This window comes from Doryrhamphus excisus, chromosome 4, assembly GCF_030265055.1.
Source record: "Doryrhamphus excisus isolate RoL2022-K1 chromosome 4, RoL_Dexc_1.0, whole genome shotgun sequence".
NCBI lineage: Eukaryota > Metazoa > Chordata > Actinopteri > Syngnathiformes > Syngnathidae > Doryrhamphus > Doryrhamphus excisus.
The window spans coordinates 6,620,406-6,646,884 of NC_080469.1; the positions used below are offsets into that span (position 1 = coordinate 6,620,406).

At 40.9% G+C, this 26,479-nt stretch overlaps 1 protein-coding gene across 3 annotated transcripts in view; it reads right to left on the reverse strand.

Moving 5' to 3' along the window:
- Window positions 1-25,503, reverse strand: part of si:dkeyp-14d3.1 (transmembrane protein 132C) — a 107,623-nt gene extending 82,120 nt beyond the window's left edge. Inside the window, exons 1-3 of one of the 3 annotated variants that reach the window (XM_058071451.1) lie at window positions 24,743-25,503; window positions 5,767-5,840; window positions 4,952-5,664 (exon numbers count right to left, since the gene is read on the reverse strand). In XM_058071451.1, the coding sequence (XP_057927434.1) occupies window positions 4,952-5,664; window positions 5,767-5,840; window positions 24,743-24,821 (866 nt within the window). In that variant the 5' untranslated portion in view covers window positions 24,822-25,503. Of the gene's footprint in view, window positions 1-4,951; window positions 5,841-24,742 lie in introns of those variants that run through there. The other 2 variants (XM_058071452.1, XM_058071450.1) reach the window with 2 other exon arrangements.
- Between the last annotated feature and the right edge of the window lie 976 nt (window positions 25,504-26,479).

Consider the following 26,479-nt stretch of genomic DNA (forward strand, 5'->3'; position numbering starts at 1 on the left):
GGTAGATGAAAGTACAGCCACAGCAATAATATTTGCACTAGCACAAAAACACATTTTATGTAATTGCAGCCAATGTCTGCGCAATTATGCCAATTTTAGCACCTTTAAACCCTAGCAAATGACACCCACAGGACCAAAATAAAGCATGGCAGCAGTGATTAAAAATGCACAGCCACTCCATCGTAATTGTTAGGCTATTTAAATAATAAAAACAGCTCTAAGTGATTTTTTAAAACAGTTCAAAAGTTTAGTTCGGCAATTTACACCCTTAGAACCCTCCTATGAAGAAAGATATTTAATTGCATTTTCTCAAATTATGCAAAGGGTTGAATGTTTAGTGTTTAGGGTTGTGACCGATAAACCGAAGCGACCGGATATCCGGTTTGACATACGAGAAATACAGCTGCATTGGTAGCAGTCTCCTGGATTGATAAGGCTCATCCGTAAATTATTTTCAATCAATTGATTGTAGAGACATCGCAAGAGCACCACAAGAATTAATTTGAGATCCTGGGCTTCCAGCAAAACGATGTTGGATCAAAATAGCATTAGCAGCATGCTGACTAGTCACCGGTCTTCAACACATCAGCAAAACATACATACATTATAGTGATCTAATTAATTTTGTAATTTCTGAATCCCAATTCTACCCCTTACATCTAGTTCCATTTTAAAATAATACGGGGAGAGCACCCCTTTTTGCAGTCGCTGCAGGTGGATATCTGCCGTTCTATACACTGGTTCTCCCGAGCTCCGATGCACCTCACCCCTTGCACCACAGCATGGCAGGTGACGAGCACAGCTCCAAAGTGTACAGTGACGTTGGCGTTTTCTAATCTAATCATTCGTGTAACGCAGCACATCATAGTGAAGTCTGTTTAACGTGAATTATAGCCACAGTAGTCCAACAACAATTGACATGGTGAGATATGTTCATTGTATTGACCAAACTACTAACTGAGATGCTGACAGTGTAAATCTGAATCATTCAAGAATGTATTAAAGTGGATGGGATCAGTGACTAATACAGCAAGACACTGTATAAATTAGGAAGTATCGCATTAAAAAAAGTGGTGCCCAGAACGGATTCCTGAAGGACACCGCTTGTTGTCTTAATTTTGGATGACATTAAAGCCACAAGAGACCCTACATCCTCTTCTTGTCTTCCTCAGAAATAGACCCAGTTAGCAGTATGCCTCAAAGTATTTTCAACATTTTGGCCACATTTATGTACTAGCTTTTACAGTAATGTCATGCAAAAGCATCAAACAGGCACTGTCTGATAGCAAGGTATGAAAAACACACTGTAGCTAAATTCACATTTCTTCCAATTGGCCACTGGAGACTACAAAGTGGTTTGATGCAATTTCCTTAATTGCATTTAATTTGCATGTGACATATCTAACATCAAGAGATTATAATGAATTATCAATGACATTCTGTGCTCACACTGTGATACCAGAAAACAAATTATGATAATGACTTCAGCCTATACTGTACATTACTTGATAATATGTTTTATGGTGTTTTGATGGTCCTAAGTGCTTTTTCAACCTCTTTCAACTTTCCTGCATTTTTGCAGAATTTTTATCAGTTCATTTCAATCTTTATTTATTGATGGTGAGCCAGTTTGCAAACAAATCTAATTCCAAACAAATCGCTGAAAACAATATATATGTAAATTGTCAACATAAAACATCCATCCATCCATTCTATACTGCTTATCCTCACAAGGGTCACGGGTATGCTATAGCCTATCCCAGCTGTCTTCAGGCGAGAGGCGGGGTACAACCTGGACTGGTCGCCAGCCAATCACAGGGCACATATAGACAAACAACCATTCACACTCACATTCATACCTAAGGTTGGTATCTCTATGGGAGAACCTCATTATCTGAAACTTTGGCATCGTTTAACACGAGAATACAACTACACTTATAGGTCAGAAAAGTGGAAAAAAGCATTATAGTTCCCCTTTAAATCAAGTATCAGCTGATATCGATATCATGCTTTTTCATGAGACACCGATACAGATAGGTGGCCGATCGATTGGAGCAGCCCTACTTACGATCAATGCTCAATCATCTCTGACTATCGGGGTTGAGGCTGTGAATAAATGTATTTGAACACAGCTATATTCCTTTGTGCTTCAAATGAGCCAAAGGAAAAAGCAGTTATCCCGTTCACACGAACTGAAATCAAATATTATGGTGTCTTGCATGTTATGTCATGGATGAAGACTCCCAAGTTTATTGTTATTTGGCGTTGTATTTCATTCAGTCATGTTCTCACTCATTAAGGCACACAAGAAGAAAACGTTTTTGTTAAAATGACTCAAACTGGTGATCTAATGAACATTTGGAGAGTAACAAAAGGTCTGACTGATTGGCAGCTGCAAGCCAGGGCTGCACCGCTAACAATAGCTATCACAGAGCTGTGTAGAACACAGGCGATAATGATGTTGTGAATACAGAGATCAAAGTCTCCTCGCTCTGGTGATTAAGTTTCCTAACGAACACACGTACGAGGACAGCCTTATCACCTAGGCCCACACAGGCCTTTGCATATCTGTTGTTCTCAGACGGCCAACCTGTGCCCACTGTGTTGTATGCTGCCAAATAAAAACACCACTTGCATTGCCTATGTGGCCAGTCTGCACATTTGACTTATCAATAAATGATGTACATCCTCCTAAAGTAAAAGTTTTATACTTCTTTGTCATTAAACCTCAAGTTGGTAATTGCTGGAACCAGTTTATTCCTGGTAATACACTTAGGATGTTGTCAGGTGTTTGAACATAAACGTAAATTGTAAAATGAAAGCAGTGCACCTGTTTTTGTTGTCCTATTTAGCAAAAATATGTTCCCTGAAAACACTCACAGTTTGTTGTTCTTTAGGTCGGGAAAACAAATCCGCCTGACCTCTCACTGCATCACCTCCTCTCGGTGATAAATGTAAACCAATGTGATTAAGACCAGCTTCAGTCATTACACTAATGGACATGCTTTTTAATTAATTACATCCTCATTTGCATCCCATGTTAGTTATCAAGCTCATTTTGCCTCACATATGCACTGCAATTACCCCACCAAACACCCCAATAACCTTACATCGTTTTATTTTACTCCGAAGAGTAGTTAGCATGGTATGTGTCTTCCCAGCTTAGTTGGATCATGGCGTCTGCCAGTTTGTGGTTGTCAGCATGTCACTGATTATGTAATGTTGCAGAAACATTTATTATATATCATGACTTTTTACAGCCCATGTAATGTCTTTGACATCATTATTGTTTCTAATCGGACAATAAAATTCTGAGAAATGTCAGCACTAACAGTACTCGCTTCACCCTGAAGGGGTGGGGGTGCTTGTCACTGCCCTCCTTCTGCAGAGAGGTTTTTTTGCCAGTAGGTTTTTTTTTTGTTTGTCTACAGCAGCATCATTAGCTGGAGAGCAGGAAGTGAAATGCATGAAAGATATTTTTATGCTCTGTTGAATGAATGAATGCACTTGACTGTCAAGATGGAGGATTATATACACTAAAAGGTGATTCGACTTTTGGTATCAAAAGTATAGTATACAAAAGTATCAGGAATTTTAGGTTGCATGTACTTCATATCAAATATATCCTGAATGAGTATATGCCTCAAAAGAAAAATCTCTGAAGAAAATAGAGAGATTTATTCTGAATGGACATACTGTATACTTTTTCTTTCACTGAGGTCCTGTCCCAAGTCGAGGAGTTCTAGTATCTCGGGGTCTTGTTCACGAGCAAAGGAAGGTTGGAGGGTGAGGTGGCCAGGCAGATCGGTACAGCATCTCCTGTAATGTGGTCACTGTACCGGACTGTCATGGTGAAGAAAGAGCTGAGCCAGAAGGCAAAGCGCTCAATTTACCAGTCGATTGATGTTCCCACACTCACCTATGGTCATGAGCTTTGGGTTGTGACTGAAAGAATGAGATTGCGAATACAACTAACTAGGAGCTCAGTCATCCGTGAGTGGCCGCTGCTCCTTCACATGCTCAAGTCAGTTAAGGTTGCATCTGGTCGGGATGTCTCCCGATTAGGTCAGGTGTTCCAGGCTTGCCCAGCCAGGAGAAAGCCTTTGGGCAGACCTGCTGGACATGCTGGAGGGATTATGTCTGACTGCTGGCCTGGGAATGCTGGAAGAGGTGGCCGGTTCCCGGGAAGACTGGGCTTCTCTACTGAGACTGCTGCCCCCACAACCCGAAGCAACATAAGCGGAAGAAAATGGATGGATGGATGGATAAAAGAGGAGGCAACATGGCTAACCACTGTCATACTTTATACAAATAGGTAAGAACACAGTTAATACAGACAAACATTTTTTTAAATAAAGTCAAATATTGTCTTCTTTTTCTTTCTATTTTCTTAGAAGCCTATTCTCGCATTTGCACTGCAGTGTTTTTCTAATTATTTGTAGTTAAGCATGTTTCCCGTATTTGTATTCTCACGTCCAGGTTCCGGACATGGCCACTGCACACAGTGCAGACCCACACACGCAAGTTGTGAATGAAGGTGAGCTTATACGAGTCATGGACAAAAGAGGCCTTTGCCATAATATCCGAAAATCATGGAACATGGCGTTTCCTAACAATTGTGAATGTCACTGAAATCTGTGAAAAAGATAAAGCATGTGTTTAATCTCAAAAACCAGTGTCTGATGAAGTAGAATTTAACAGGTTTGATTCATATACGTGTGATACCGTGTGTGTCTATGTGTGTCTTAGCACGCAAGAGCGTCTTCTTCCTGGCTGGATGTAAATAGTAACGCTGTGGATGAAACTGAGGTGTAATCATCATGTGTATGTTGAATGTGATGCACATCTTTACTTGTATTCACAGTTTGACTAATGAGTGTAAAACACCAGCGTACCTCACTATGAGGGGTGAATGTGTGACACTTGTCTGTGTATGGAACATAAATCTTACCTGAGTGTAAACATCTCCACAGGAGAGTAGGCTGACACTGTGACATAGGCTGAGACTGTTTCTCTCTGGCTCACTGGTGTGGTGGGCACCAAAATCATAAAGTTATGATCCAGTCTATGTTCAGCCAGTTGGGGTGGAATGGGGTTCTGATAGAGCCTCACACCACCAATCCTTCTCAGTGGCGTGGGCGTATAGGAACCAAAAAGTCCTTCCTGGCTTGAACGGATGAGGTTTTCCTTCTTGGCCTCCTCTGAGTGGCATTCCCCTCTCTCAGTGGGTTGCAAGATGTAGTAGAGCTCCACTGGGGTTCCGTCAGATGCTTCCAGGTTCTTTTGTCGTCCTGGCACAATGCTAGGTGGGCTGAACCAGCTTGCCAAGGGCTCCAGCTCAGCCACACAAAGCCCGAGCTCCCCCTTCAGCTGGCAAGTGCCGTGAACTTCTTGGGTCTCATGAAATGCAAACATGTGCACACAGGGAAGCTTGTTAATGGCACTGTAGTCATCCCAGTCCCTGCCTGCAATGTAGAACAGAACCTGGACTTTGGGCTTGGCCAGGTGAATCTTTGTATTCATGATAAATGTCTGTACCTTCCAATTAAAAGTAAAAAGTGATGACGCAGGAAAGGTCCCCGGGCTTTGGAGGAGCTCTAAAGGGACCGGCTGCTCCACAGACAGGGGCCCATAGCTGGAGTTGACTGAGGGTAAATTCCTGGCCTGGTAGATGAAGAAAGGCTCAGTGCGTGACATCAAGCTAGAGTTCCTCATGAAGTCTTGATTGCTTTCTTTGAGAAAAAATGCCAAGTCAGTGTTGAGCACCTGGTAGTTGACAGGCAGATATGTGGGGATTGAAGTATATCTCTGCAATCCCTCTACGACCCGGCAGTCGGCCACTGCAGGAGAGAAGAGAGAAGCTGAGTCAGTGAACAGATGATAGAAGCTTGCTGAGACCAACAGCAATGTTAAGCAGCACAAATTCGAATAATTACACATCTCCTATCCTTTGCAATCAACACTCTTAGCCCCATATACCATATTACTATTGGCAACGGACACTGGCATTAGGAAGGAGATGGCTTTCAGACAACGCTCAAAACAATGCTCACAGGTCTAGTACAATTATTACCACTTTTTATTAGAATTGTTTTAACATGTAAAATGGATGGAAGATTAAAGAAAACCAATACACTATTAAATTTTGGCTGTATGTAAAGTTTTACTGTAATAGTAGTTGCTTGATTAAACATTCTCTTGATACATTATGGATGAGTCAAATATCTCAGTGCATTGTTAGTCTGCATTGTTCTCATTTACACCAACTTAACTCTCACTTTCACTTTGGAGTCGCCAATTAACCTAGCTTTTGGAATGTGGGAGGAAACCGGAGTACCCGGAGAAAACCAACGCACGCAACATGCAAACTCCACACGGAGGATGTACACATGCTCCAACCCTCAACTTAAATGTAGTGCTGGTCCTTCTTGCAGGATTACCTAATTTCTTCAGATCCAGACACTGCCTTTGAGGGAAAACAGAGTTTGAAACTACAGAGCAACACACAAGCAGTTAAGTGGTGTTTGTTGACAAGAAGCAGTGTTGTTACATTGTTGACAAATGTGCAAAGAGCAAAGCCAAACTTGCCTCTCAGCGGCCCTGGGTAACAATACCACTACCCTCGCATCTGAGCTTTCAAGTCGAAGCAAAGCAAAAGGCGCCACAGGACTCAACACCTTAGTGTATTTACCATCATTTATTTTCTTCACGGCTGATTTAAACATTGTGCATTGTGTGCTTATTTTTTTTTGAGGGATGATAATATTATATAATTACTTGTACAGTATGTCTAACGTCCTATGGCTACTATATATAATATAAAATACATACTGTATATTTTCACATTATGGAGCAACCAAAGATATTTTTTGATTCACAGCAATACTTACTTTTTAAAATCAGAACTCTGTGGTAACCGGGATATCTACTATTCAGCATGTGATCAAAAAATCATTATCACGACCGTTTGAAATTCTCAGAGGGATAGACCATTTTAAGCTTTGCGAGGTTGCTGTGATGTTACCCTGATAACAACGACACCAGCAAGGAAAGAAAAGATCCTGGAGAGATTAATTCAACGACTTGAAATTACAGCACTGTGATAAATAGGGGAACTGTGTGGAGTACCAATGTGTGAATCTAATATTTCAGCATATGTACAGTTCACACAAGACTGTTGTTGTGAACATGAACATGAAATATCCACCAAACTGTTGCTGAAGTCAGAAGCAGCACAGTCTCACCGGGAAAGGTGCATTCATGTCGGACACGCTGTGTGTCCACGGAGCTGGAGAGAACCACAGTGCTTACTGTCTGAAACATGGTAGTCCCCTAAAAAACATGTAATGACCACATTTCCACTACAGATGTTGTGCCAAGATTGTCTGCAGCTCCTAAACGCGGGGCCTTCACCTCTGGCTTCTGAGCTCCATGGCACCAGCGGTGCCTCTGACAAAACGTGTTTGACAATAAGGGCTTCTCCTCGGGCGGGCGAGGTTGGAGGCAGCGGCCACACGTGCCGGTTTGCTCGACCTCCACAGCACCAGTGGTGCTACTGACAAAGTGTGTGCGACCATGAGTGCTCCTCCTCGAGCGGACGAGGTTGGAGGCAGCGGCCACACGTCATTACTTTTCCGTGTATCCCCGCATGAACTTGTCCCCAAACATTTGAAAGCCATTTCACACTACATTAGCATAAAGTTAAAGACCAACACCTGAACAAAGACAAACTACTGACGAGAAAATAATGTAGCCAGGCAATCTTCAAACTCACACAACCAAACAAGAAGCTCAAGTTAGAAAGCCAAAATATTAACCTTAAAACAAACACATTAGCCCATACAAACATTTTTTTCAAAAATGCACATTTCCATCACGCTGGTGTTTAAAAAATGTCTGTCCACATAAGAACACAGCTGTCATGACCGTTAGGGCCAATCAAATGTCTGGAAAAGCTTCCACAGCAGGCTTGAGCATGCATCCTAACGCCTCTCTGTTCAATATAGTGACAAAATATAGTGACACGCGCAGTGAACAATAACATGTGCTTCCCATGCTGGAAGGCTGCTCCACCACACCAGCAGAGACCAGCGGAAGCACCCTGCTGGAAAAACCAGCATAAAAAAATGCATACCGAAATAGAGGCAAGTTGAACAAAACCTAATAAAGTGGAGTCACTGTGACCAATGAGCTGTTTTAACTTGCCAATTGCAACGCCTACGTGAATGAGCCACGACTGAGCTATCGCCATCTAAGGAGAGGCGGTCGCTGTGTGTGACTGGCCAATCAGAGAGCGTGAAGAGTGAATATATAATGAGCATTTTCTTTAAACAGAAAAACAGAATATAGGTAATGACGAAATGTACTCTGCATTAATCATAAAATACCCGTTACAAATAATTAATAGTTATGGATACTCGTTATGAACCAGCATACTTTCGTTTTCGTGTTGGTAAGAAGGACTCCTATCTCGCAGAAATTCACTTACCACAGTCAGGTCTGGAACCAATTAACTGTGACAAATGACGGATTACTGTACTGCATTGTTTTGAAAGTTCGATAAGACATAGTCTAATTGCAGTTTACTCAGCAAATTATCCAATTCTCTTTGTAATGTAAGTCAAAGTCGACAGTCTTAAGCATGAGGGATGAGAAAAGCGCTCTAATCCAGAGGAATTACACGCATCATATTTCTCACCATGTTCAATTAATAAGAGCGATTGAATTTGTGACTGTGTGTCAAGAATAATAAATACAATATTTCCTTCAGGAATCATTTGGCGGTGATTTATGCTTTAGAGAAGCTGAGAAATTCAAGAAAAGGGGAGTGAGAAAAAAATCAATATATGACATAGTATGTATTACACCATGCCAACCTTCATAGAAAAAGAATCATTCAGGCAGATAGAGGTCTTTCTGGCTGATAAGTACGAGTCATTGAAGGGGTACGTTAACACCATAATAAAAGGTTTTGAGAGGACAACGTGTGCAGGGGAGGCTTTTCTTTATCTTTGACAAGAACAGAATTCAATGCGTACTTATTGCTCCTGATTACGGTTCAGTTTGAATCAGTCTGCACGTGTGTAGAAGTTGGCAGGCTACAGAGGGAACTGTGGGGGACGTTTGTTGCATCGCCACTAATGGATGGCCACATTTAAGATGCTAAGAGCTAATAAAGAGTAATGGGCCTGCGCCTTCACTGGGGAGGAGGAAGAGCTATTTTGAGTTCACGAGAGAAAGCATCATCTCGGGGATTAAAGAGTATCGACCGATAAAGGGTAAATACGGCCATGTTGAGCCGTTGGCCTATTTGGAGAAAGCAGTGTATGAAAAGGGAGGAACCGTGAAAGGAAATCACTGTTAGTGGCTGGCCTGGCCAGTGGGGGTGTCATTAGGGGTTTGCTGAGAAGGACCTCCAGGTGCTGTAATATGTCTGGAACAGTGTTATCGCGACAGGGGACGGCAGAGTGAGAGGCAAGAGCCCTGGGCATCCTGAACACAACACATCCTTTGAGCCATCCTGTGCACGTGGCTGCAGGCCAATGGAGCAGAGAGCATTTGGCTTGCTTGGTTGAGACAAGAAAATATCTGTGTACCAATCAGTATTCCCAGGGCTAGACCGGACTCTCAAACATTAACGGTCCTCCAGGATTAATTTCTTCATGTGGGTCTTGATTGCAGACCGATATTGTAAATCATGATGAATAAAGAGGCATTTGGAAATCATCTGGCCTCTTTGTGAGCTTTGCCAGGAAAGGGGAGCAAGTGCACACAAATTAGTTAGTTCAAGAATATACTGGAATAGCAAATACTACTACGGAGGAGGATTACATCACATACAATTTGCTGTAATCTTTTATGATAATTTCTGTATGTTTTTTTTATTCATCTAGGTACAAAACAAGGCAATCGAATCAAACAAACAAGACAGACCACTTGTGATTATGACGCTTGTGTGAGCTAGTGTTGTAAAGAATTTAAGGAAACATCTGGAAATGGGGAGTTTGTATGTTCACTCCGTGCATGTGTGGGTTTTCTCCGGGTACTCCGGTTTCCTTCCATATTCCAAAAACATGCTAGGTTAATTGGCGACTCCAAATTGCCCATAGGTATGAATGTGAGTGTGAATGGTTGTTTGTCTATATGTGCCTTGTGAATGGCTGGCGACCAGTCCAGGGTGTGCCCCGCCTCTCGTCCGAAGACAGCTGGTATAGGCTCCAGCAAACCCGCAACCCTTGTGAGGATAAGCGGTAGAAAATGGATGAATGAATGAATCTGGAAATGCAAACCTGTTTTGCAAGAGTACCAAAAACATCAATAAAAATAATCACACACTAAAAGCAAGTGCAACAGTAAGAGCCTGAACAGGGTAAGGAAGTTCCTCACCTGAAGTGCACTAGAAGTGCACTCGATGAGTGCAACTTTACTCCAGCTAGTGTCTCATAAGTACATTTTTACCAATAAATTGTTAAAGCTTAAACCACAAGGAATTCTATTTAGCATGGCGATGACAGCTGTAAAATCCTTAAGTTAATTAAATCACTTTGTACGGTAAGAATTCAGGGAATATTTCCCCCACAAATCCTTTTATTTATAGCGAGCAGTGGCGAAACAGAATAAGTCAATGAAAGAGTTCTCTAGCAAAGCATGCCTGCTTTGTAAAGATCCTTCTTATCCAAGCCTGCACAAATATAGGTCAACCTCCGGGTCACACAAAGGATGATATATTCGATTGGGAGCTCTGTGATGAGGCAGAATTCCACAACTGTGTTATCAATCTTGGCTTGACTGGTTGTTTTCATTGATGTAGATTTATTTGTTTCTTCGTGGGCAACTTGTGCACAGTTTTACACACTTCGGCTTGCATCTACCGTGCCAAAAATGCTTTATATGGATCAAAAGCTGAAACCTGCCTACATGTATGCATTTTTCATACAAGGCATGTATTTTGACCCCGACATATACACTTGTACGTGTCTCTGCTCGCAGGCTTGCATTTTGTTGCATATCGGCTATTTCAGTTTCAGCTAGTACTTGAGGTTTCAGCTTGCAGTACATTATTTCCTTTCTGTATACGACTTGGCCACCTCTGCGAACGCCTTCTCCTTCGATTTCTGATCTACTGACTGTTGTCATGCATCCATTAGCTCCAGCTGCAATCACACTTTGCTTACCATTATTTGCTCGGGACGGGAAGCTGACAAGCTAAATAGTCAACATCAATGAGAGTTGATGTCATATCACATGCTCAAGCCTGATGACGAGCTGTAAAAGCATGGATGCCCAAAGTGCGGCGCAGCGGCCATTTGTGGCCTACATCACATTGCAGAAAAAACAGACAGAACAAACATAAAAAATGGGAAAAATTTAACAAAAGGTATAAAAACAAGAAAATAACAAAAATAGACTGAAGTGTGTGTGCATGGTGAAAATCCCTCCACACAAGTTCCATACTGTGAATATTGCAAGTGAGGAACAATCTGCCTAAAACCTGCAAAGAGGCAAAGCATTCGGAAGGTGACAGCCACGCAGCCCTCCCGTTTATGTCGCCGATGCACAGAGGTGACACCTCAAGGTACGTTGCACCTGTTCTTAAACACTTCACCTTCGTAGATGGATGGAAGTCACATGCTGCCATTGTCCCATATGAGATGAGAACACTGCTAGATGCTGCAACTATTAACTTCAGGGAAGGAATTTCCTTACTCTGTTCAAGCTCTTGCTTGTTACCCGCACACGCATGCATGGACAAACACATTTAAATCATTTAAATGTTATGTTAAATGATATTAAAATCCATCTCGCTGATGTGACCAAGCAGACCAAACATCCAACATGTCAACAACTTATAGTGGCAGATGAACACAATCTCCTCTGATAAATGTTTCTTTTACTGAGATTAAATCAGAAGGAAATGCGGTACGTTTTCAAACACCACTGATAAAATAAAAAAAAAGTCCAAGCCTGCAATTTTTTTCCATAGACTTCCTGTCCAGATGCTAAAATGAACTTTGATCCAGTGACTGACAGCAGCTTACAATCGAGCTTAGGAAAAATCGTCAGGAGCAATCCTGGTAGACAACAAGATTCTTCTTGAGCCAGTGAGAAAAGCTTTTTAATGGGTTGGGTAGGGGGGGTGGAGGGGGGGGATTCAATGGAAATGGAGGATGATGATCATTTTGGTTTTCTCAACATCTCATGGAGGTTGCTGTGCATGCTGCAGAGACAGAATACAAATACCCTCTTTCCCCGTTTATTCTCAACAGGCCAACATCACAATTTTTCTAGGCAAATTTATGTGAAATGGCAAAACAAGGAGGGGGAAGATGCATTATCAATACTATGAAGCATTCTAATGAAACTCATGCTGTGTATATAAGAGGAGGTAAAATATCTCCATATTAAATTATTCCTGTTAACTAATTCACCTAACTTTCTCACATCCTGGAGATAAATCACATGAGGCTGGTAACTTTTGCAAAACAACTACACAAGCACACAACTACACAGGAAGCATTTCCACCAAGACCATTACTCACGCCTTACTGGATGCAAATCCACAGTACTTCGGTTAGCCTCATTAATCCGTTCCATTAGGTCCAACTCTAACCGAAACTGATGCTAACTAAATCAGTTTTCCCATACAAAATAATGTAAATCCAATGAATCAGTTCCAGAAGGCAAAAATGTTAACGTAGAATATGTTTTCATAGTCTTACACGTAGAAAATAATAAAAAATACATGTGAATAAATGTGAATGTTAAATGTAAATAAATGTGAAAAAATGGCGAAAGTCATACAATGAACATTTACGGTTAGGTTTACCTCTAATGCAGATGTGATTCTTAACATGACTTTTCCCAAAGACAAGATATGTCCGCAAGATAAGCACCTTCCTCTACAACACCACCTTCTTGTTTTGCCTGCTTGATTTCAAAGGAGTTTCTCAACACAATAACCCCAAAAGAAGCCAAAAAAGTGCCCGCATTCGATAAAGACTGTGACAAAAACTATTAAAGAGCTAACTCCAGACAAAACATGGAAGTGGTGTTCGTATTGATCTTGTTGCCCCATCATGTCATTTGGATCAGACATGAAAAGATCAGAAGGTAAAAGTAACCTGAATTGTTAATAAATGCATTCATGTAATTTATATGGATTTACAGTTATGCATGTAAAACTATACTTGTAAAACTATAAAAAGATGTTTTTTGTGAAAAGTCAACCACTGATGACATCAGAGGTGATGCAGCTGACTTCCAGTTTCGTTTTCCAAGTAGTGGCAAGCTAATAGGATACTAACAAGATGTTTTGTCATTAAAAACACATTAAGAACATAGTTTACGCACTTTCAACAACACGTCAAGACGCAATCCAAGTACTTGAAAAAAACACCAAGAACCCGAGAAGAGTTTTGCAAATACTCTGACCTGAGACATCTCTAATCAACATCTTCTTGCCCAGTGTAACCAAGACAATATGGACACCATTATTCTGCGAAAAGTGACAGGAAGCAATACGCAAAGCTAGGAGAATACACATCTGCACGATATTACGTGCGGAGTACCCCAGGGGTCAATACTGGGATCAAAACTGTTCAACTAGTACATCAATGATATCTCCAAAGTCACGAAAGACCTAAAGCTGGTATTATTTGTGTATGATACCACTGCTTTTTGTTCCGGAGAGAGTACAGATCATTCGAAAGGTCAGAAAAGAAATGGTTGCACTAAAAAGATTGAAGGTTTGATAATAGATTGTCCTTGATAAAATGCTGTTTGGTAACAGCAGAAAGGACACATACCAACAAATACAAATAGACAGTGTAGACATTGAAACATTCAGCCCAGGTTAAAGTGCTTCCAGGTGGAAAATATATACCGCTGCTTCATAAATAGAGCACCAAACTGTAAAATGTGCAATGAAAACACAAATTGAGCAAACTGTGAGGCCAAAACTATGTGTGCCTAAATGGATGGTAAGATTCTGGTCAGTTTCTTTAACCACTGGTGGTGCAACTGTTGCTGTTTGGAAGATGTACTATAGAAATGTATCTCCAAGAACATTATTTGTATTTCTTTGAAATGCTCTGTGACTTAGTTGGTTTGCTTTTTCCTTATATTCTTCATAAACACATGCTGGAAAACAAAACCATTTCATTTGAGTCGCTGACAAAGTCTTTTGATACTTCAATTGTGCAAGACGCAACAGTGTGTTTCGTTTTATAGCTATGAGCTCATAAGAATATGACATTTCGATGAGTAAGCAATGAGACATTGTACATCAGTTGAAAGACTGACATAATTAGTGGTCATTGTTCCTGCAATAAATCAAGGAAATACAGAAAATGTAGCTGAATTACCTTCTGAAGAGACTCTTCCATTTGAATATGTAATGTCAATTAATCTTCTGGCTCATGTTGTGTAACACAAACAAACCACAGCAGTGTTTAAATAAAAATGTCTTAAACTACACCTCTGTTTGTGGTTTTTGTATGAGTTGCTTTTACAACACTGAGGATTGAAATGAACACTATTAAATGAACTAAAATAGCGAGATGGAATGGGAGAGTGAATGTGGTTTGGTTAAAACAGAAAAAACGTCATCTTGATTTTTTGATGCTATTTGTGTCGCTATACTTTCATTTTTATGAGAAGGAGCAGCAAGAAGAGAATGTTTTGCATGTGCCACCACGATAATTAAACACGGCATTGCTCCAAATTCATACTGTATCACCATGGCTCACATCTTACAGCATTTCTCTATTCTTGGAATGAAATCATGGGTTTGTCATCATTTTGTGCCTCTTAAAGTGAAATTATGTGCAACGCGAGAACTCTTATCAAATAATTGATTGAATCCCACGATGTAATACACTCTCATATTTAAATTTGGTAATTGGCAATCTTTTGTGTCAAAGGGGATCAGAACTTGAGTTTCATTTTCTCAGCTTTCTTGGTTTTTCACACAGTTTAACTGATATTTTCTATCACACACTGCATACACACAACTCTGGACTGTGTTATTATCATTAACCTTAATTATGGCAAGAGAGCTATGTGGCCTTACTTAGCACCCCAATGTTCAGTTCCAGAGATGCTGATGTGAGTGAGTGCAGCGCACTGCATCAAATAGATTAGGTACTACCTGTTCACCCTTTTTCATGAACACATTATAAAGGGACTGTTTGCAAATAGAATTTGTCGTTACAACCCGTCATCAACATAGTAATATGGCATTGTAATGGCAGGTACACCGCGCCTGCACCTCAACAACGGGGTGACGGCAGCATACTTTTCCATTTTTGTGAACAGCACAGTCCGGCACACCCACGCCTCCCTCCCTCCCACCGACGCATGTAGCAAAGAAAGAGGAGAGAAGGCATGAGAGCCGAGTGTAATCTTAACCAATGAAATGAACGCCTCTCATTGCCTTTAAATGCACAGGGCCCACCGGACTGCTCATCAGAGGCCACAATGCATGTCAACCCGTGGACCACCTCGCGGGACACATGTAATCTATTCATGTGTCATAAATAGGGGTAAAAATTTGGTGACAATTACATTAAACACAGCAGCAGGCTAATCCAGACATCATGCTTGCGATCCACCTTCATTCCTGCTGTGTCATCGCCAAATAGATTACCTGTGATGGAATATTCTCTCTCGGTATCGCCGCTTCATCCTCATAATCTTAATGTACTCCATCTTTTCAAATCATTTTAAAGGTAAGAAATATGGGCAATCACAGGTAAAACCTTAAGACATAGGGCTCTAATTCCGTGGCGCAGTGCAAGGTGGTGCAGGGTGGTGGAGCGTGGCGCAGCCCATGCAGTGGTAATTTGGTCCAGTGCACCACTGTGCTCATCTCCACTCATCGCTCATCTCCGTGGTTGTGCTGGATGCACACCAGATCGCCCCTCCCGCCCCTCCCCTGAGTAACCATTGATTCACAAATGAGCCAACACACAACGCGGATTACGTGGAAACAGACAAAGTGACCCATTAGACAACTAATAATTAACAACTAAAAACAACGATTAATATAATATAATATTAATAAATTGGTTGTTAAAATGTAGAATATATTTTTTTACTGTTCATTATTTCTCAATGAGGCTGAGGAGGATATACCATCAAAGGTTCTCCTATTTGGCGATATAGAGCAGGAATGTTGGTGGAAAACAAGTAAGATGTTTGGATTAGCGTGATGCTGTGTTTAATCTAACTGTCAGGAACAGATTACATGTCCCACGAGGTGGCGTGCATGGAGAATGACGCGCATGGTGGCCTCTGATGCGCAGTCCAGTCCTGTGCATTTAAAGGCAATGAGAGGCGTTCATTTGATTGGTAAACATTACAATCAGCTGTGTTAAACCCTCTCATGCCTTCTCTCCTCCCTCTTTGGCGCTTGCCCCAGTGGGAGGGATGGAGGTGTGCACGGCGAGTACGCTGGCCACAACCCAGGCAGGTGCACCGCGCACCTTTCTTATATTCATACATATTTATCTGATATATTTTTGGATTCTATTATGTTTCATTTATATTGTATTGTATTTATTATTTTATTGTATCTTTTTCTTCTGCAATTGAACTACTATAACCAAGCAATTAGATATGAATAAGAGATGTTGTGAGTAACTTCCCTCTGAGAGCAGTTTCAGGCTTGTTTATAACATTCACTCATTCATTTTCGACTACTTATCCTCACGTGGATCGAAGGGGTGCTGGAGCCTATGCCAGCTGTCTTTGGGCGGGAGGTGGGGTACACCCTGTACTGGTCGCCAATCATTCACACTCACATTCATATCTATGGACAATTTGGAGTCCCTAATTAACCTAACATGCATGTTTTTGGAATGTGGGAGGAAACCGGAGTACACGGAGAAAACCCACGCATGCACGGGGAGGGCATGCAAACTCACACAGAGATGGCCAAGGGTGGAATCGAACTCCTAGCTTGTTTATAACATTAAAAGTGTGAAATATGGGTGACATAGTAAAGCTCATTATAATTCTCATTATGGTCATGGGCATATGATGCCTATCTCAGCTGACTTTGGACGAGAGGCGGGGTACACACATGCATGGGTCACGCACTACTCCTCTGTCTTGCCCTTGCGACCTGGCCTCGCGCAAGGATTTCCTGCGTGCACAAAGACAATAATATGCACCCCAAATTTCTTCCTTTGGGCTTTGCGTGCTGTTTGTGTGTTTGAAAAATCCATCCGGGCCAATCTTGCAATTTTCCCCATTTTTGCGCATAGTGAGCACATAGGAGCAGGTACATACAGATTTTAAAAATAATATTAACTCAAGAAGACGTTGTACATCAGTCTTGTGCGTGCACCATTTCACAATGTTATAAAAAGCACATACCTGTATATATGCCAATTTCCCTGAGGGAATCCCAAAGGGATTAATAAAGTATACTGTCTGTCTGTCTATCTATTGGGAAGAGGTATTGTTATGAGGTGAGAGCTAACAACATTTTAGAGTAATGGCTTTGACCTACAAATCATAGCAAGCACAATCCTAAACGTCTCTGCAAGAGAGGATATGCAGACTCCAACTCAGAACTGGTTGGAAAAAAAAAGTGCCTGTAAGACTGTTAAGCTCACAGTCAAGTTACCGTGGTAACTGACCCAGATTCTCTTTACGGACAACTTTCTCTTTATCGCAAGGTTCACCAACTCAGTTTTCCATTTCTGAATATGCATAAAGGATATTTCCTTCTTCAGGTTTTTAACCTCCTTCCTCAGGTGTTTAACCACCTTTAGTTTTTAAAAATATAGGTTTCCACCTATGAAAAGACCTCGGCCATCTCTGTGTGGAGTTTGCATGTTCTCCCCGTGCATCTGTGGGTTTTCTCCAGGTACTCTGGTTTCCTCCCACATTCCAAAAACATGCTCGGTTAATTGGTGACTCTAAATTGTCCATAGGTATGAATGTGAGTGTGAATGGTTGTTTGTCTATATGTGCCCTGTGATTGGCTGCCGACCAGTCCAGGGTGTACCCCGCCTGTTGCCCGAAGACTGCTGGGATAGGCTCCAGCACCCCCGCGACCTTGTGAGGAAAAGCAGTAGAAAGTGAATGAATGCATAGAGAGAGAGAGAGAGAGAAAGAGAGAGACAGAGTACAGCAACCACTAAGGTTGTTGACCTTAGTGGTTTTATAGATAATTTGTTATTATTGCACTTCTTCTGTCCTGCTGAATCATACGTACTCGGCTATGTTACCCATCTAGTTGTATTAGCCCTAGGCATGCTGTAGGAAATACAGTATGTACCAGTGACATCAAGCATAACAAAATATCTTCACCCCTTTGGGCTAAATTAGCCTTCCTAAATAAAATGTGCAATTATGGTTCCAGCATAGATTACATCACTCTAAACTTAAGAAGTTGCTACACGAACATCTTATTACAAGTTTCTCATTCAAAGACTTTCTGGCTTCTCAGAGAATGAGCAAATGCGGCATGAAACCAGACAGTGCAACTAATCACAAGCAGCTCAGCATGCCAGACAATCACATTTCAATCACATTTCTTATCTTGCACTTGTGCATGGGAACCCTTTACATGTCCTCTGAGCTAATAGATTTGCACCATTCTCAAATTACCTGTACCAGGTGTATTTGAGACTGACAACAGCTGTACTGTAAACAGCTCTTCTTTAAATGCCAGAATTTTAGGATTGATTTGTACGATTGTTCTGCTTGAGCTGCTCTGCTGCCCCCTGTCTGTTGTCTGTTGCAGTGCACGGGTGGTCTTTGCCGAGACGGAGCCACCTGTGCACACCTGAGAAGAATTAGTAATCAGGACTTCATAAGCCATTCTATGTGACTCACTCATTGCCAGATTGTTTCTGTGGGCTTCACTCGTTCCAACCTCAACCTTTCCTCATGTAGTTCCACCTTGTGTGTACCTTGCTGGTCACTAGTCCTTCCGAAGGTCACTTGTGACCTTCTATAAGAGCACATGGGGAACAAATAAAGTCTCCGAACAAGATCTCTTTACCCTGCTGGAAAAAATATATATGTCGTGTTTTGAATGATGCCTCAAGGAAAGTTTTTCAAATAAAGAAGCAAAAGACAAAATAATTGAGCAAATGAAGAACGCAGAACGCAAAGGCAGTAGGGAACCAAGAAGAAGCAGATGCAATGGAGCAAGAAACTGCCAACTTTCTACATTCAAAGGAGGTGGGTGTAGACATCTACACCTTCGGTACTTGCATCATCATCATTAAGTTCACCAAAAGGAAATTCAAAACCACACTTTTGAAACAGGGAAAGAAGCTGAAAGAAACAAACGTCTACATGAATGAGCATTTGACAAAAAGCAACAGTGACATCGCCAAGAAAGCATGACAGTTGGGGAAACAGGGAAAGATTCAGGGCACTTGGAGTGCCAACTGCAAAAGCTACATCAGACTAAATGGAGGACTCAAGGCCAGAGTGCTTGCTGTCAAAGACACCAAGGACCTGGGAAAATACTAAAGATCATATCACCAAGACAACATGGAGACGATGCACAACTCACTAACAAGAATGATGAGAGGGAAGGAATACATTCATTATCATTTGACAACATCATCAGCACGTCTCAAGGGACTGATGAACAACAACTACTGGACATAAGAACCTATTTATCTATAGGTTTCTATTTTATCTTTAGCCTTTGCTCTCCAGTCCATAAACAACTTGAAGTAGAGAAACATAGATCCAGACACAAACAACCATACAGAGGAGCAATATAATAATAACTTTAATATCGAGAAAGGTTGTCAATTATTCACATAAACAGCAGAAATATGTACACAAATTATAACAGCATCAGACAATATTTGAGTAAATTATGGAATGGGTGAAGAAAAGTGTCAGGCGTGATGTTTGATAGAAAAGTTTCAGCTAAAATGAAAGGAAAGGTATACAAAACTGTGGTGAGACCAGCCATGTTGTTCGGAGACGACTGACGAAAAGACAAGAAGCAGAACTGGAGGTAGCAGAGATGAGGATGCTGACGTTCTCATTGGGAGTGACCAGGATGGATAGGATCAGGAACGAGTACATCAGAGGGACATTACATGTTATGGGCCTTGGAGATAAAGTCAGAGAGGCCAGACTGAGATGGTTCGGACATGTCCAGAGGAAAGACAGTGGTAGAAGGATGCTGCGTTTAGAGATGCCAGGTAGGAGGCGTAGAGGAAGACCAAAGAGGAGGTCTATGGATGTGGTGAAGGAGGACATGAGGATAGTTGGTGTGAGAGAGTCAGATGCAGAAGACGCAGAAGAAGAGTTGGACAGAGGCGATTGATTTGCTGTGGCGACCCCTGAAGGGAAAAGCCCGAATAACAAAAAAGAAGAAACCCTTCAAAGTAATCACAATCTCAGAAACTTGGACTGATGCTGACAAGGGCATGAATTTTAAACTGGAAGGATATGAAATGAACTGCATGAAAAAAGTGGAAGAGACGTGGTCGTGTACATGGACAAACATTTGAACTACCAAGTGGTAAAGAACATGTCATTTGCAAGTTATAACATTTTAGAATGCCTACAAAAATCAAAAATGTATGTCAGTTGTTTATAAAGAACACCTAAGTCAATCATTAAAATGTTTGAGGACTGGATCAAAGCCACCTTCATAGACATCAACCAAAAAATTATCTTCATATGTGAAGACTTCAATATATAGATATTGATCTTCTGAAATAAGCAAAGAATAATAGATTAGGTTTATTATACAATGTCTATACAATGGCTATCAATGATACACATTTCTATGTGGCACAAGCATCCGTATAAGAACAAAGTGCAAAGTATGGGCTTATTCAGCAGGTCACATGTCGCTTATTATTTTCCTGCAGGTACCCTAGCTGCACGTGACTCTGTGGGATTGTTCCTGAGGTGTGATATTACATTGTTAGAAGTGTAAAATGAAAACGCCTTATTGCCCCCACCCCACCACAGCACTTCACATTCACTGAAAATTGGTGAAAATTGAAAATAATTCCTTACTAGGAGCTAGGAATCTTGTTGCTGTGTGGAGAACTATGCTATCAGCAATATCAGAAGAAAAACCACTACCAATAAGAATCGATATCTAATTTTTATACCAAAATCGGACGATTATTTCATAATGACATCCCAAAATAAAAACACTCAAAATGTGTCTGTTAAGTTAGCATATTGAAGCATTGTATAACTGGCCATTGGGCCCTTCCAATTTTGAAACTGTGGCCTTTAGTATGTATTCGAGTAGCCCTGGATCCAGACTGTCCAATATTTAAGATGAATCTTTGTGGGATATTGAAGGAACCCAGAGTACATGGAGAAAACCCATGCATACATAGAGAGAACAGGTAAATTCAAAGAGATCCTGCCTATAGCTGATGTGATGATTACGGCCATCATCCACAGAGCTAAACACAAAAATGTCTTCTGAAAATTGGATTGTTCCACGAGTTGCCTTTGAATTAGAGTCGGATGTGTGCAGCTGACAATGATGGGTTTGGCATAGAACTCCTCATCAGATTTATTAGTGGGACCTCTCTTTAAACACAACTAGCACCTGATGAGAGTACACAAACACTGCATCAGCATGTTTAGCTGTTATTACAACGGACTCTCCTTCCTCGCCACAAACACCAGCAACACCTCCACACACAGAGATTTCTCTAAATATCTTCCCCTAATCATGAAATGTGATTACATTGAAAATCATGACTGTTGTTAAAAAACTATTAACAGGGCAAATGACCTTGGTGGAAACACTAAGGGATGTTATAATAACAGTATATGAGTTTATTGGAGCAGAAACCCTCATTGGATTCAATGAATGGAAAGCAACAATGCAAGCCTCCCACTCCCACTTTAAGGACAATGGCAGTACAAGAGCAGTACAAGAGATTTAGCTAAGTGTCCACCTACTCACTGTGCTTCATAAAATCATCAAGGCAAAGCGTGCACATTGAGAAGTTGCAAACACACAGCGGAGCTGAAACCTTCGTCTCGTAAGAGCATCTGACATCCTTTTTATTTTAATAAGGACAAACTGTCGACAACAGCTATCGTCTGCCAAATTGGATTCAGGAGGGAGAGTCACTCTCAAGTAATCATCACCTACTGATACAAATCACATCTGTGCGTCACATGCCCAAAACACCACTGTAGTACGGTTCCATTTTCATGGTTACTGCTCCATATAAAAGCTGTAACTATAATGTCTTGACATACTATGTGTTGCTGATACAAATAAAATTGATGGGTTATCAATACAACAACCTCAATCGATAGCGTATTGATACAATGTCAAGTTGCAACCACATTTCACCTCTAACACATGCAACAAAGACGACTGCTCTGTCAATATCTGATGAAAGTTGACATATAATTGCATAGTTAAAGGTTGTCCTGTGTCAGCAATTTATTTAATTATCTTTTAATTTGATGATTTTTGTCACCTTTCCGCTTCATTTCTCTTCATTTACCTCATACCGCATGGCGGCCGAGTGGTGAGCATGTTGGCCACACTGTTAGGAGATCTGAAAGATGTGGGTTCGAATCTCAGATCTCAAGAATTGCATCTATGTGTGGAGTTTCCCCTGGGGCATTCTTCCCACCAAAATCATGCATGTTAGGTTAACTGGCGACTCAAAATTGTCCATAGTATGAATGTGGATGTGAATGGTTGCCTTGTGATGGCAATGGTTTGAAGTATTTCCTCTCCATGGCTCCATTAACAGCAGGTGTGTTCCCAAAAATCCTACAGGATAAGCCACATCCAGATGTATGTGGTCCGACACATGAGAAAGACAGCATGGGAAGTGCACTCAGTACTTAAAAGATGTGGAATGACGGCTAGCCTTGCTTGATCCCTTTTGGGATCTTAAGCTTAAGGATAAGACGAAGTGACATAAGATTGGATATTCCTCTATGTAATACTTCCATGAAGGCTGACTAGAACTTCCTTCTATTAAATAGAAGTGATTTTCAATATAGCAGTTTTTGCAAAAGAACAAGACAGACATTGTTTTTCCATGTAATATTTTGTCATTAACTGTCTGGTTTTAAAAAAACAAAGCATCAAAGTCAAAATAAAATATCAGGCAATCGCCCTTCTTAATTGTGGCTTGATGCTGTGTGGGCATTTTTCTCATATGGATTTGATGTTCTACCTCCCTTGAGGGTGTTATCAATTTTCATCACTATCCACAGAGAGAAGCTATGTCCTGCAGCTCTACTATGCACCGTGTCAATTAGGATCATACTGTGTGGTTACTGAGATGGCCTTGGCCTACGGCAAACATCATTAATAAACATTGAATCACCCCTTATCATACTAAAGCTGTCAAATCAGAGCCTTCAACTGAGACAGAAGCATCATCTAGGTGGATGCACACATTGGACATGCCAGATGCTGTTACAGATTTTAATCAGAAAAAACTTATTTTGGCTGTAAATCGTTAGTAAATATTTTTTCAACAACATAGTACAATTAGGATTCAACAGGTGAAAATATTAATGATACAGCAGAAACCCGATTCTGTCTTTTTAATGGCAAAAAATAAATTTTTGACCAATAATAATAATGCATTTATTTAAAAGCGCCTTTCAAGATACCCAAAGACACAGTACAAATTTGCATGGTCGTTGCAAGCATGTGGGGATCTACTGTATTGAACAAAACCTACATGCTTTACAAGGGAAAATATGCAATTTGACATAATCGCTATGAAAATTCTTTTTTATTGTCTACAAATAATGTCTTTGTTCATCTATCTATGCAAGTGATGCATAATGACAGGCAGAGGCATTAAATGCTACTAGATGTCGGAAAGTACATATTGTAACTAACCTGTGTATCCACCTGTTGCCATTCATACAGCAGAACAAATTATGGGACGTTTGAGTTGTATGTCAGATTTTTGTAGTCTAGAATGTGGGCTCAATAGAAGTTGGGAAACACTGATTTATACCATGCTTGCATCAAGTTTTCTGCCTTCCTCCACACATAATTAGAGCGATTCCTCATAGGTATGAACGCGAGTATAAGGTTGTTTGTCTATATGTGCCTTGCGATTGTGTGCTGGGATAGCCTCCAAGTCACCTGTAACCCTGAACTGGAAAAGTGCAAGAAAATAAATGGCCGAATGCAATACAAAATTTGGGAGGAAATATTTTGTCCATAAGACAGGTGTGTTCACTTGCTCAACCTCTAACCTGCCCTGAGATCTCCTTTGGGCTTCCGCCTGTCGAAATGCTGCTCTCCCCTTTGGGGCTCCATATGATTGATTCATGGTCATGAGACAGAAATCTGCATTGTCAGCAAGAGGCAGACCGGGACAAACCTCAGCATTAATATTCATTTTTCCAATGCAGTGATGCTTGATTGGAGTAGAAGGTTTGTCACTTTCAATGTATTTTTTTTCTGAGGAAAAACTTTGCAATGTGGATATTATTTTAGAAAAAAACATACTGTAGTCATGTTTGTGTTGGACAATAGAAGCATAATCATATTGAAATCTGAAATAGCCATAGTTGCAAAGCCATTGGGATGCAGCAGTATTATTTTACAAATTGTGTATGACAGTGTACTGAAATGTATAAGTTTATGTGTACTTGCACCCTCATCAGGCGTTCATTCCTTTCTCTCACTTTGACCTATTTTAAGAACCAGTTTTACATTGAGAAAAGTATGATAAAAGAACTACTGTGCAAAAATGGTTGAAAATGTTCTTACCTCTCAAAAGTAACGCCACAGACAGAAGCACAGGGGTATGCAACATGTTTTTTGAGTGGTATGGTGCGGGATAATCCATCTAAAAATGCCAAAATATCTCAGTTTAAAGGTCAGGTTTCATTAGGTGTATCATTTCTCTAAATGGAAAAGCAATGATGGAAACTTCTCCCGGCTCCCAATTCTAAAGAACTATAAAGAGATATCTACTGCAACCGCTATCAAAGGTGTTTTCTGAGTGTTTGTCGTCATTCTTGATTAAAAAATGAAGAGCGAGAACTTTGGAGCTCATTTTGGATGGAGATGGATGAGACGCCTGTCTTCATGTTGAATATCCCGTCATTGTAATGCAGTTCCAAACGAGGAAAACGCTGGAAAATGTGTTCAGTTGTCTCCTCACGGCATCAGTTTATCCGACTGGTGTTGGAAGCTTCTTCAAGTTGGCTTCTGCGTCATGCGCAAAGTCCAAAAATTAGGTATGGCAAAAATGTGGCAAAATCACAAATAAAGAGAAAAGTTAACGTCCAAACATCACACTCGTATTATGTTATGTTCCATACGCGCTTTCACCAAAGTCCTGATGAGAACTTCATCTGCCCCCAAAGCAAAGAGGAACCAAACCGTAGCGTCATACTGACTTTGCCATCAGGTGCCTCAAAGATTCTACGAAAGTCCGACTGCAAGTCTTCGTCCTCTGTGTGCGTTTGCGCGTGCGTGTGTAGACAGGTTATTGGCTGCAGCGACCAAAGCACGTGGGGAGAAGAGAAAGGGGGAAGCCAGTGGCAGTGACAGTAAGTTGTACTGACACACATCGGGGGGCTCGTGGCGCTCCACAAAACAAACACACACACTCACACAGTCAATATAACAAAGACATATTGCACCGAATCAACACTCAAGGCTTCTAAATACAAAACGTAATGTACTCTTGATAGTATCGCTTATAATGCTCAAGTAATTTTGCACATTTTGTGAAACTGATTTACATATAGCTATTATTTCCTTTTAAAATGCGATAGTTAACGCGAGCCTTTTTGGAGTGCATCAGCGACCCCTTGTGGAATAAATACTCCACTGTAAAGTAATTTGCATTAGATTGTCTTAGGTGGAAATCAAGGCAATTTTCTTTGCAGTGCGTTTTTTTAAGTGAAAAAATGTTCAATGTAAACTTGACATAGGTCTACTTTCCTGTATCTTTATATTAAATTGTTAAAAAGGTGAAATGAACACATTTACATACATCCATCTTCTCTGTCACATAGCCTCATTAGGCTTGCAGCGTTATGCTGGAGCCTATCCCAGAACAAGTGTGGTAGTGTGGGACTCTCTCTCTCTCTCTCTCTCTCTCTCTCTCTCTCTCTCTCTATATATATATATATATATATATATATATATATATATATATATATATATATATATATATATATATATATATATATATATATATATATATATGCGGCAGGGCGGTCTCATGGTTAGCGTGCAGACCTCACAGCTAGGAGACCAGGGTTCAATCCCCACCCTCGGCCATCTCTGTGTGGAGTTTGCATGTTCTCCCCGTGCATGCGTGGGTTTTCTCCGGGTACTCCGGTTTCCTCCCACATTCCAAAAACATGCTAGGTTAATTGGCGACTCCAAATTGTCCGTAGGTATGAATGTGAGTGTGAATGGTTGTTTGTCTATATGTGCCCTGTGATTGGCTGGCGACCAGTCCAGGGTATACCCCGCCTCTCGCCCGAA